This window comes from Sander vitreus, chromosome 5, assembly GCF_031162955.1.
Source record: "Sander vitreus isolate 19-12246 chromosome 5, sanVit1, whole genome shotgun sequence".
NCBI lineage: Eukaryota > Metazoa > Chordata > Actinopteri > Perciformes > Percidae > Sander > Sander vitreus.
The window spans coordinates 9,240,135-9,253,995 of NC_135859.1; the positions used below are offsets into that span (position 1 = coordinate 9,240,135).

At 44.2% G+C, this 13,861-nt stretch overlaps 1 protein-coding gene across 1 annotated transcript in view; it reads left to right on the forward strand.

Moving 5' to 3' along the window:
* Positions 1–13,861, forward strand: part of abca2 (ATP-binding cassette, sub-family A (ABC1), member 2) — a 176,862-nt gene that overhangs the window by 126,278 nt on the left and 36,723 nt on the right. Inside the window, exons 32-39 of the mRNA XM_078250330.1 lie at positions 1,081–1,192; positions 1,276–1,387; positions 1,553–1,613; positions 5,119–5,293; positions 5,410–5,525; positions 8,795–8,942; positions 9,182–9,305; positions 13,716–13,848. Of these exons, the coding sequence (XP_078106456.1) occupies positions 1,081–1,192; positions 1,276–1,387; positions 1,553–1,613; positions 5,119–5,293; positions 5,410–5,525; positions 8,795–8,942; positions 9,182–9,305; positions 13,716–13,848 (981 nt within the window). The remainder of the gene's footprint in view (positions 1–1,080; positions 1,193–1,275; positions 1,388–1,552; positions 1,614–5,118; positions 5,294–5,409; positions 5,526–8,794; positions 8,943–9,181; positions 9,306–13,715; positions 13,849–13,861) is intronic.

Genomic DNA, 13,861 nt, shown 5'->3' on the forward strand with positions numbered 1-13,861 from the left:
GGTGAGTTTTTGAGTATGTTAAGTCCCTCAAAAAGGCGATTCATTTGCCGGATAAAGAATAATAATAATTCCTTCAGTTTCAATAGGGCCTTTGCCGCTGTCAGCGCTTGGGCGCTAATGAATAATAAAAATCTCATTAGCGAAAACAATAGGGGTCCACAGCTCCGCTGGAGATGTGTACCACGTTGCCTTCAAATGCGGTTCCCATGCCCCTTCGGGCTTGGACCCTAATAATAGTCCTTAGGAAAGCAATAGGGTTCCACAGCTCCGCTGCAGCTGTGAACCACGTTGTCTTGCAAATGCGGTTCCCAGTCCCCTCGGGCTTGGACCCCTAATAATAATCCTCAGGAAAGCAATAGGGTTCCACAGCTCCGCTGGATCTGTGAACCAGATAATAAAAATCTCATTAGCGAAAACAATAGGGGTCCACAACTCTGCTGGAGAGGTGTTCCCATGCCCCCTCGGGCTTGGACCCCTAATAACAGTAAAGATAATAGAACTATGACTAATGATAATAATAATAATAGCAGTAGCAGTGGGCGTCGAGCAGGACCATGGCAGCAGCTGCAGCCACAATCAAGGTGAGAAATTATAAAGATTTAGGGGAAGAAGCTAAGTCAGTAACATGCATTAATGGGACATGAATGAATACATATGGAGCGAGAGAGGAGGAAAGAGGAGCTCAGTGTGTAATAGGAAGTCCCCTGGCAGTCTTAACCTATAGCAGCATAAGTAAGGGCTGGTCTAAGGCAAACCTGAGCCAGTTTACAAAGGGTTGGTAGATGAATCTGACGTCCATAAAGAGAAGCAGAGATGAGAAGGGGTGCTGTGTCTTTGTGAGACAGGCCTCATTTTTGCAATGTTTTATGCAGGTGGAGAAAGCCAGTCGTGAAATTTGTTTCATGTGCGTTAAAGTCTGAAATTCCTTGCAGTGGTGCTGAAACCCAGGACAATGCCAGGATGTTCATAATAGCGCATATTTCCCCAAATGTTGGACAATTCCTTTAACTCTGCACTATAACTATATTTTGATTTTTTTTTTTTCCCGTCTATTTTGTACCCTGACTTTGTTTTCAAAAGATATGGTGGTTTAACAGTGGGGAACATCCAGAAATCAATCCCAGCATCCTTTGGGAGAAAGCCCACAAAACCTACAATGGTTCGCAAGATAGCAGTTCGTAGATTAGCTCAGGTAAGACGGGCACTCTGAACATACAAAAGAAGTGCACAAATGAAGTATTAACAACCACTGACCGAGCAACCGCTTGTGTCCAGGTTCTGTACAACAACAAAGGTTACCACAGCATGCCGACTTATCTGAATGTCCTCAACAATGCCATCCTGCGTGCCAACCTGCCTGCATCCAAGGGCAACCCTGCTGCCTATGGTAATTACATAAGAGTACATTTTAATTTTAAGATATGGATGTGTCTCCCTAGTTCATGTCAAATAATTGACAGTGTTGTTTAATAAAGTTGTAGTATTGGACCAGCTCCTGCTTTTGGTTATTATCATCTACACAAACTACATTGTTGTGTTATGCGTTTTGCAGGCTTCACATTGACAAACCACCCAATGAATCGAACCAGTGCCAGCCTCTCTTTGGACTACCTGTAAGTTGCTCAAAAGCATTGATATTTAGTGCCTCAAAGAATAACTTAAAGGTGCAATATGTAATACTGACAGCTAGTGTTTAAAATAGTTACTGCAGTACAAATTCAAAATACTGGAGAGAGTTGTCTGCCCCACCCCCTCCTCCCCAGAGTCGAAGTTCACGGAGGTTGCTAGGCTGAGACCATAGCATCCACAACAATTTTGCTAGATGCTTGTCTCAAATAGCCAGACATTACTTCACAGCACAGCAGAGTAGCTAACGTTAGATGCTGGCTATACTACAGTCATAAAAGCCCATGCTCACGCGGAGCTCTGTACCCAACTGACAGGCACACTTTTTTGGCTTAGAATTACAGTAGGAACCGCTAAAAACACAACAACCTTGCCATCCTCTCCACTCGACGGACAGACACACTTCCTTGGTTTAGAATTACGGTAGGAACCGCTAAAAATAACACTAGCAACAATCGCTAAACACACTGCAAACTCATGGTCCTCTCTTCCCGATTTACAGCCCCCCGCTCTTGGCTTAAAATAATTCACCGTTGTTAGAAACATGCCGTTTTTTTTTAGGTCAGGTAGAATCTCTTTTTGTTGATCCTGTTTGTTTGCTGCTTTCATGTCTGTACAGTACTGACGTTACAGCTGTAGCGCGCTGGGTTTACGTTTTTACAGGTATATCTGGCAACCCAGCCTCGCTGTCAAACCGCAGTCGATACCAACACACAGGCCAAAACAAACAGAAATTCCGGAATTTCAAAAGGAGAAAATACTGGCACTAGAAAAGATAGTATTTCAACTTAGCATGTTTCCTTAATATCTGATGATGCATTGGGGTCATTTTTGGATTTATTACAGCAAATATTGCCACGGGTTTCAGGGATTAAAGGACCCAAATGCAGGGAGAGGCAGGCAGGCAGGAGATCAGGGATTTATTAAACGAAAAACGGCAGCACAGAGACTGAAAAAACACTAGGAAAAACTTACAAAAATAAAGCAGGGAGGAATCCAAAACAATGGCACAGGCTACACCACGCTGACAGGACAGGAACACAAACAGACACAAAACGATCTGACAGACAAAGGAAACACAGGGGCTAAATAAACTAGGTAACGAGAAGACACAAGACAGGTGACACCAGGGCTGGGGAACAGGTGGAGCACATCAGACAGACAGACAATCACACAGGCGGGAAAACACAGGAAGTAAAACTAGACATGACAAGACGGAAAACAGACTATCAAAATAAAACAGGAAACAGAACATAAACAGGGAAATACACAACAGGGAACAGAAATATACACAACAAAATTTACACAGACCACGGAATACAATAAACACAACAGGAAACTTACAGAAATAATAACAGGCAACAGAAATGTTCAAAACCACAACAGCACCCCCTCCTCAAGGGGCAGATTCCAGACGTTTCAAAACAAAAAACAACCCCGGGAGGGCGACAAGGGACGGAAGAGGAAAAAAACCAAAAACAACCCAAGGAGGGCGGAGAGAGTCCGGGGGGGAGGCCGAAAGTCCATGGGAACTGGGAAAAGAGGCACTGGAGACAGGGAACAGTGGCACTCAGGAACTGGGGACCATGGGCACTAGGGTACAGGGAACCATGGGCACTCGGGAACAGGGGACTGAACTGCTTAGGCCAGCAGTGAAGGGGGAACCCCTCCGGTGGCCGAACTGGCCATCGAGGACTCCCAGGCAGCCAGCGGCGAAGGCAAGATCCTTCAGGCGGCCAAGCAGGACATCAAGGACCCTTGGGCGGCCGTCGGTGAAGGCGAACAGGACGGCGAAGGTAGAGCTCATCAGGCGGCTAGGCAGGACGTTGAGTACTCTTCTGGCGGCTGTCGGCAAAGGCAGAACCATTCTGGCGGCCAAACAGTATGGCGAGGGCAGCGCCCCTCTGGAAGCCGAGCAGGTCGGCCAAGGCCGAGCACCTCTGAAGGCCGAGTAGGTTGGCCAAGGCGGAGCCCCTCAGGGGCTGGAGTCAGGTGGCCAGGCAACGGTCTCAGGGGCGGTCTCAGGGGCGACGGAGACCCGCAAAGCCTCAGGGGCGGTCTCAGGGGCGGTCTCAGGGGCGCCGGGGACCAGCAGAGTTTCAGGGGCGGTTTCAGGGGCGGTCTCAGGTCTCCGGAGACTGGCAAAGTCACTGGGGAAACGGTCATAGCAGGTTCAGGGCGACTGGACGCCAGCCGGGGCTCAGGAAGGCTGCTAGCCAGCCTGGGTTCGGAGAGACTGCTAGCCAGCCGGGGTTCCGGGGAGGCTGCTAGCCAGCCGGGGGTTCCGGGGAGGCTGCTAGCCAGCCGGGGTTCCAGGGAGGCTGCTAGCCAGCCAGGATACTGGGAGGCTGCTAGCCAGCCGGGTTCAGAGAGCAGCCGGGATTCAGTGAGGCTGCTAGCCTGCCGGGATTCAGAGGGGCTGCTAGCCAGCCGGGACTCTGGGGGGCTGCTAAACACTGGTCAGCTCAGGGACAGTAGGGAGTGCGGGGACACTAGAAAGCTCGAGGACACTGGGCAGTGCTGGGACACTGGTCAACTCGGAGACACTGGGCAGCTCAGGGACACTGGGCAGTGCTGGGACACTAGTCAACTCGGAGACACTGGGCAGCTCGGGGACACTTGGCAGTGCTGGGACACTGGTAAACTCGGGGTGACTTGAAAGCTCGTGGACACTAGACAGTGCTGGGACACTGGAAAGCTCGGGGACACTGGTCAGTGCGGAGACACTGGGCACCTCGGGGACACTGGGCAGCTCGGGGACACTGGGCAGCTCGGAGACACTGGGCAGCTCGGAGACACTGGGCAGCTCGGGGACACCATGCTGAAGCCATGGTGTAAACAGGCAGGCTGGTGGGTGAGTCTTTGGAAGTGGCTTGTAAAAAATAATCTAGCCACTTCTTAAAAACCTCCATCTGGGGAACGAAGTGACTCACCCAAGGTCTCTCTGACAACCAGTGCCGCTGTATGGCGAGCCTTTCCAGGATGGGAGAATACTGATCTGGACCCGAGTAATAAAGACTGACAGGAACATAAACAGACACAAAACGATCTGACAACAGACAAAGGAAACACAGGGGCTAAATAAACTAACAAGAAGACACAAGACAGGTGACACCAGGGCTGGGGAACAGGTGGAGCACATCAGACAATCACACAGGCGGGAAAACACAGGAAGTAAAACTAGACATGACAAGACGGAAAACAGACTATCAAAATAAAACAGGAAACAGAACATAAACAGGGAAATACACAACAGGGAACAGAAATATACACAACAAAATTTACACAGACCACGGAATACAATAAACACAGGAAACATACAGAAATAATAATAACAGGAAACAGAAATGTTCAAAACCACAACAAATATATTACATATTGGACCTTTAAAGAGCGTTATTACAACTTTGGGCTCATTTTGTAGTTGTGATAATCATTACTATTAGTACAATAGTACATTCTCTCTCTCCTTCCGCTCCCCTGTATCTCCAGGCTCCAGGGAACAGACGTGGTGATTGCCATCTTCATTATTGTAGCCATGTCCTTTGTGCCAGCCAGCTTTGTGGTTTTCTTGGTTGCAGAGAAATCCACAAAGGCCAAACACCTACAGTTTGTCAGCGGCTGTGACCCTGTCATCTACTGGCTAGCTAATTACATATGGGACATGGTGAGGAGGATACACTGTGTGTGACTAATGCTATCGGATAAAGGGCTGGGGATGTAAAGGTGAAATAATGCAATGTTCTGAACATGTTCTTTCCTCTCATCATCATTTCTCTGCAGCTGAACTACCTGGTACCTGCCACATGCTGTGTTATTATTCTGTTTGTGTTTGACCTGCCGGCCTACACCTCCCCAACTAACTTCCCCGCTGTCCTCTCGCTCTTTCTTCTCTACGGGTGAGACATCTGACTCTACACACACACACACACACACACACTTTGGTTAAGTGTTCTCACAGCTGATATTACGTAAAGGGTCAGTTCACCAAAATTATAAAAAGCTAAATTAGGTTTTGGTGCTTACAACATTTTATATTTAACACAGAGTGGACTAACATCAGGGTAAATAGTAGATAATTTGGCATTTGAGATATGAGCCCTATGAACCACTTTGAATTGGATAAGACAGTGGCGAGCACATAGAGTAGTGGAATTAACTAGTTTAAGAACGGATCTCCATGTATCTTCTGATAAAGAGAAGCCCAGGTCTTTTTCCCATGCTGCCTTGATCTTGTCCATAGGGGTGTGCGTTAGATCCAACATACTGCCATATAAGGCAGAGACAAGTCTCTCTTGAGATGGGTTTAAAGAGAAAACTATATTGACAAGGGTAGTGTCTGCTTAAATAGAACAAATGGACAGCTTAGATAACACATAATGTCTGTGTTTGCAAATATCTAAAAAAAAAAATCTGACTTTGGAAGACTGAATTTGTTGCTTAGTTATTCAAATGATGCTAAAGTGTTACCCATAAACAGGTCCTTGAAGTGCACAATACTCTTCCTATGCCACTCTTTCAAGACAGGATCTTGCGGTAATGGTTTAAAAAGGTGGTTTGATGCAATAGGGATCAGTAGAGAGAAGTTATGCAACCCAAAACATTTCCTTAATTGAACCCATATCCTTAAAGACTGTTTAACCACCAGATTTTTTAATTTAAAGATTTAATCGAGGGAAGTGGAAGTGGGGATCCAAGTAGTGCAGGTATGGATATATTCTCATCTGTATGTAATTCCATGGCTACCCAGTCGGGGCAATTGGGCTGACTGAAAAAAATATATATATATGCAAGGCAAAGCAGCCCAATAATAAAAGTGAAAGTTTGGGAGAGCCAGGCTATATTTCCCATATGAGGAAAGAATTGAGTCAAGCTGTTCAAAAAAGGACCTGGGGATAAACACAGGTAAGGCCTGAAAGAGGTACAAAAATGTAGGTAGAATGGCCATTTTGATTGAGTTTATCTGGCCGACAAGAGACATTGACAGAGGTGGCTATAAAGGCTAATTCTGTTTTGAGTTGTTTGAGATGTGAGAAGAACTTCTTTGACAGTCCAGAGGTGGCCTGTGTCGACAATACTAGAAAATATCCAGGCCTGTGTCAAGCAGTGAAAGCTGCAATGTCAATATTCCATGGCCCATTAGTTGAATCTTCTTTTAATATAATGGGCAACATCATTGACTAGAAAAGTACGAGCATGAACATCACCACATTCAGCACTATCCAGACAGAAAGCTGAGTGCTGTAGACATGTTCAGCCGAGATGATTCAAAATTTGAGCCAGTAGATAGAAGGCTGTGTGGGAACATCATTTCGGCTGGAACCAGGGACAAAGCCCAGCGGCAGCAAAAGCAGCTGAAAGTCAGCGAAAGGAGGGAGGAGTTTGGCTGCCAGCCATCCACTAGTGCTGCTGTAAATAGGGCAGAAGTGGTGGAGGAAGAAAGTGTGCCCCGAAAGAGGCACATGGCAAAACAGAGAAAATTCGGCCAACATAGCAAGGGGGATTGCAGGGGGAGTGTCTCAGGTGAGCTGGAACCTGCCCCTCCCAAGCAGGGCTCAGGCTGGTGGCTTGGCCCATGACAAGGTCGATCTCCTGGCTTTAGGCTTTACAGAGCCGGTGGTGAAGACAATGCAAGAAGCCAAGGCCCCTTCCAAAAATTAGGGTGGCCTACTCGTAAAGACAAGTCGTTGGGAGGGTTTTTGCCACATGGTGAAAGCTCACCAGGGGGATCCCTACTCAGCGACGGCACGGGACATCCTATTATTCCTGTCGACCCAGCTGGAGGCAGGAAAGTCACTATACCCTCCACAGAATGTTGGCAGTGGTCAAGCAGTGTGCGTTGGTGCTTCCACACTGAATGAGCATGACTGTTCCCTGGTTTCCTGGTTTCTTAGAGGCTTCCAGGAGCCGGCGGTCTGAAAGGCCAGACCTTTTGTTCGTCTTTGGGTTGTGGACGCGGTCCTTGAAGCATTTCAGCATCCCTCCTGATCTGAAATGGCTCCCCCTTGACACTGGGTTCCTTACTTTCTTAAAATGTACCCGTACAAATGGAATATGTAACTGTGTGGAGAGATACAATTGTTTACAAGGTAACCTTGGTTCTCTGAGTAAAGAGACTATCTCTCCAGGTCAAGGTCCCTTGGATAGTATACCAATCAATGTTAATTAGTGAACCCATGCACACCTGGGCCTTTTATGCCCAGACATGGGCCACGTAGCGGTGTGTCTTAAAGTGATATCCACGTCAACTGCCCCAGTGGGTCAGTCCCCATACATATGGAATATGTAACTGTGTGGAGAGAACCAAGGTTACCTTTTAACTGAACATTCTCCTCACTATCATATTTTTGGTGACATAAACACAGCAGTTTTGGATCCAAGATCAAGAAATTGCCATGCAACCACTAGATAGACAGATACAGTAGATATAAATATGAAGGCTGAAAGGCCTGTGACCATAGTACCTTTATTCTTGGCTAAAGTGGTTAAAGATAAAAAAAAAATAAGAGAAAGGGAGAGAAAGAGAATAAAAGAGAGGGAGAAGAATATTTGGTAACACTTTACTTGAAGGTATCTACATAAGAGTGACATGACACTGTCATTAACACATGACACTGTCATGACACATGAACCCTAACCCTAACCATAACCATAACTTGTCATGACAAAAACCAAATGACACTTAAATAAGCGTTATGTCATAAACGTTTATGACTTGTTTATAAACGTTTATGACACGTTCATGACAGTGTCATGTCACTCTTATGTAGATACCTTCAAGTAAAGTGTAACCAAATATTTAAGGCATCTCTCTTGATGTTTCTCAAGGAGAAAATTGTGAAAGAAACTTAGCTGCCGACCACACTCCCCACTACTTTGCCTTCATTCTGATGTTTAATGACAAATGAACTCCCTGCATATGCGACCTAGAAAAACAGCAGCAGTGCTGGCTGTGACTTTTAATACAGTCACTATCACTAATGTGGAATTCAAAATTACCTGTTTAGTATGATGTTTCAAAGAACTCTGACTACTTAAATGTAAATTTAATTATTGCATAATGTTTTTGTTGTAACCTGAAAAACATTAGCGAGTGCACTGTAGTTTCAGTCCTGAAGCTTTGGTCGTCCTCAGTGATTTTGCTCAGGATGAGTGCTCTTCCTTCCAGGTGGTCCATCACTCCCATCATGTACCCAGCATCCTTCTGGTTCGAGGTGCCGAGTACAGCCTATGTGTTCCTCATAGTCATCAACCTCTTCATAGGCATCACTGCAACTGTTGCCACTTTCCTACTCCAGCTCTTTGAACATGATAAGGTCAGTTTGAGTCTTACCAAACATATTTTGGGGATTTAAAAAGGAATAATGATTAGAGATTTGATGTTTCAGTCAGACTCATCGTCTCTGCCACATATTTAAAAAAATACATACCTAACATAAAGCCTACTAAATGGATATAGAACATTGTGCAATAGACCTGTTTGCTTTTATACTGCAACTGTATCAGTCGTGGCCTTTGGATATTTTTTTGATGTCACTATTTTCATCTCCTCCAGGATCTGAAGAAAGTCAACAGTTACCTGAAGTCCTGTTTCCTTATCTTCCCCAACTACAACCTGGGCCATGGCCTGATGGAGATGGCCTACAATGAGTACATCAATGAATACTACGCTAAAATAGGTACACTCATCTCGAAGCTATGGATCCATGAGGATATAGTTGACAAACATTACACTATGTAGTAGATGTTTGCTACTCCTATCCTAGAGCAATTTCTTGAATTTCTCTCACTAATCTTCTTTCGAAATATAACAGGTCGACAATTAAAGCATGCGCTTGTAAATAAATTAAAGAATTATAATATGTATCTGTCTATGATAGGTCATTAAAAGAACATAATTTATGTGCTATTTGTGAAGTGCAAACTAGATGACTTCAGAATTTTGTCACTTTAAGAAAAAAAAAGAAAAAAACATTGTGTGTCATATTTTCACATTTAGTTGCCTTTAATGAAAAAGGATCGTATCCTCAGATTTCAATTAGAGAAGAAAAATACAGTATCACCTGTACCTTGAAAATCTACTTTTGTTACAGAAATATTGAATGAAACAGTGTTATTAGTATTGTGTTATTTTATATACAGTATTATTATATTCTTATTGTCAACAAATCCCTTGAAAAAAACAAAACCACCAATGTGTTGGTCCCTTAATACTTAATACATTTTTAAAAATAGTCAGGAATTAGGGCCTGAGCAGTGAAACTGCAAGGGACCTATTGTTTTTGTAAGGAGTATTAGGGCCCGAGCAGTGAAACTGCAAGGGACCTATTGTTTTTGCAAGGATTATTAGGGCCTGAGCAGTGAAACCGCAAGGACCTATTGTTTTTGTAAGGATTATTAGGGCCCGAGCACGAAAGTGCAAGGCCCCAACGGAGCCTTGTTTTTGTAAGGATTATTATTATTAGGGGTCCAAGCCCGAGTCTGGAAGCACACAGCAGGGCTGTGGAACTCTATTGTTTTTCAGGATTTCAAGGATTATTTTTCTCCATTTTCCATTATTATTCTTCTCCGCGTAAAAGTCCCGCTACAGCCTAAACCGTACATGGTGGGGGGGTAGCATTTTCAGGACTGGTCCAAAACCAAGGCCCTCAGGCGCAACAATTGACCAACTTCCACCACTAGGTGGCACTATAGCAGAAAAAACGCGTTTGGCCCTATAACTCCCAAACCATACATTGCACAAACCATATATCCTCGTGTTCCCTGGATCCAACTGAATCTCGTGATATAGGCCATTTCCGCTTAGACTTTTATGCGTGAAAAATCGTGATTTATCAAAAACCTACCTTTTCGATCTCCTCCTAGACCGTGCGACCGATCTGCACGAAACTTGGCGCGTAGTATCTCCAGACCGACCTGACAAAAAGTTATCAGAAGAATTTTTATAGGATAAAATTTGCACATATTACGCACAAACAAATTTATGTAGCTAACTATGAAAACACTAACTTTGCCATATCTCGACCAAAATAAATGCTATCAACACCAAACTTTAGATTCTTGTTTGGCATGACCCTCTGGAGGTGCCTCACACATTTTGAAAATTAGCCACTAGGGGGCGCTACAAGTACAAAAAGTTTATATCTCATAAACGGCTCATCTGATTTTTACAAAATTTGGAGGGTACCATCTAGGCCACTCCTGAGGTCCCCCCTACAGTGGGGTACTGATTGGTCAAAATGGGCATGGCCTATGGGACCCACGTTTGGATTCACCACTTACACTAAAGTCAATAACTTGAAATTAACAGGGTAGATGTACAATGGGTAATTGACCTCACTTACCAAACATTACACATGTGGACCACTGTGTGGCGTAACTTTTGCCTATAACTCCCACAATACTCATCGCACATTAGAAATCCTTACATCCCTGTGTTCCTTGAATCAACGAATCACAGGATATAGGCCGCGCCCATTTCTGCAAAGAAGTTTATTCGCAATATCGCACAATGTGCAAAACCAACTTTTTCGAACTCGTCCTAGGCCATGCAACTGATCGGCACGAAACCTGGTAGGTTTGACCAAAAGTTATTAAAAGAATTTTGCCACATTTAAGTATGCCTAATTTATGACCAAACTAAATTTCGTAGCTAGCTATGAAACACGAACTTCAGCATCTCGGCCAAATTAAATGCTATCAGCAAAACACTTCAACTCTGAGGCACTGTATCAAATTTGGCGAGGATTGGCCATTAGGGGGCGCTCTAGTCAACGTAGACGTGTTTCGGCCGATAATTATGCATTTAAATGGGACATTTGCAATTGCAATATCTCTGCCGTAGTCATTTCTATCAACATGAAGCTTGTCATGCTTGTTCGGCATGCAGCTCTGTGGCACTGTACCAAATTTGGCAAAGACCAGCCATTAGGGGGCGCTATAGTTTGGGCCCTCTTACCTCTTCTGTGGTCAAGCGTGTCGTATACGATGCCAATATATAATATACACAATATATATATATATATATATATACATATATATATATATATCTATGAGATTCATGTTCCGTTTTATTTATTTATTTGTCTTCATGGTCCTACAACCTTTTTAACATTCAAATGACCTCACTGCAGCACAAATATTAGCCTAGTTTTTCCTGAAAAAAAATTATTTTCATAGATTAACTGTGGACAACAGGGTTGATGTTTTACAAGCTTTTATAGAAAATAAAACCAGACGGACCAGAGGTTGTTAAAAATCCTTTAGGGCTCTGGGATATTTGCAATGGCATGTACCGCACACCTCTCGATATTTCCTGATGTTTGCCTCCCCACCATTATGTTTTGGGTCCCACTTTCGCATGCTCCCCGGGTTGTCGGGGGCGACTGGCATCAGGGGCGACTGGCACCTGGCGCCGGTAGGCTTGGACCCCGTCATAGTTAGGGCCCGAGCACGAAAGTGCGAAGGAACCGATTGTTTTTGTAAGGATTATTATTCCACGACGTCACTCGCATTTTTGAAGGACTTAGCATGCTGGAAAACTCTGCTTGAAAAATTTGCACACATGTCAGACCTGGCAAAAACTACAAAGTTATGTAGTGATTGGACTCAAGCATTATCAGGGGGCTCCATAGCGCCCTCTAACGAGCTTCGGAATTCTGAAAAAAAGAGAAGTTAATATACCAAATTTTGAAATAAAAAATTGGAACTTTAGTAACCCCCCAGGCAAGGGGCGAGGACCCGTCATCGCTGCTTGCATCTTTAATTATTATTATTATTATTCCGCAACGTCACTTGCATTTTTGAGGGAAAACTCACCAAAATTTGCACACGTCAGACCTATTTGAATTTCTTCATTTTACGAACAGGTGTTTGAGGACTTTAGGATGCACGAAAACTCTCGAAGTTGTGCAGCCATGTGCAGAATAGAAAATGATTTGATCTGAGTTCACATTTAGGCTTGAGAGTGGTATGGTTGCTCTATAGCGCCCCCTAATTGGTTTTAGCCCTTGGGCACATTTTTGACGGCCTCAATATATACGAAAACTCACCAAAAAAATGTTTTAAAAATTGTTTTGGGGGGCTTTTCCCTTTATTATAGAGTGACAGTGGATAGACATGTAAGGGGGAGAGAGATGGGGGATGACACACAGCACAGGAAAGCAGGCCAGATTCGAACCCGCGCCGCTGCAGGACTCAGCCAACATGAGGCGCACGCTCTTACTGGGTGAGCTAGAGGAAAACTCACAAAAATTGGCGCCCTGGGAGCTTTGCGAGACTGTACAGCGATTTGGCCCATACCTGTAAGCGCCCCCTAAGGCGTGGAAGGGCTTAACTTGGACATAGTTGCTCCGATCTTCACCAGATTTAATACACATATTGCTCTTATCATTGCGGTCATATTTCCCATTTACCTTCATCATCTCCGCCCAACTGGAAGGCGGCCATTATTAATTCATGCATTTTTCATCTGTTTTACATTCGTTCAAACTAGTCCTTGAAAACTTCAAAAAGTTTTTCATCATGGCCGGTTTAGCATATGTGCCAAACTTGGGGGCAATTGGCCATTAGATGGCGCTGTTTTAATGTTTTTTTAATAATCGGCAAAATATCGATATATGGGAAACCTACTTTGTCTAACTGCTCCTGGGGCGTGAGTCCAATTGGCACGAAAACTTGCATAGAGACTCGGAGGACCCTTATGACAAAAAGATATCAAAAGAATTTTGATAGCTAAAACAATGCGCAATGGCCCGTCATCGCTCGCATTTTTGAGGGGCTTAGCATGCTGGAAAACTCACCAAAATTTGCACACATGTCAGACCTATTTGAAACTACAAAGTTATGTAGCGATTGGGCTCATTCGTTGCCAAACATTCGTTACGAACAATTAGTTTTTTTCAGCTTCTTTTTAGGCTAAGTGGGTTTTCTTTGGCAATCTTTTAAACAAAACATGCTTTTTCAAACCCGCCAGCGGGATTTGGGGTTGGGACGGTTAAAGTAGGGCGAAACAAAGATGTAATTCTATGACATTTTATTTGTGAGAGTAAAGTACGAAGATATAAGTTATTGTGAATGTGTGTTTTCAGGCCAGTTTGACAAGATGAAGTCTCCATTTGAGTGGGACATTGTGACCCGAGGACTAGTTGCCATGACAATCGAAGGCTTTGTTGGCTTTCTCATTACCATCCTCTGCCAGTACAACTTCCTCAGGAAACCCACGTGAGTGTTGTGT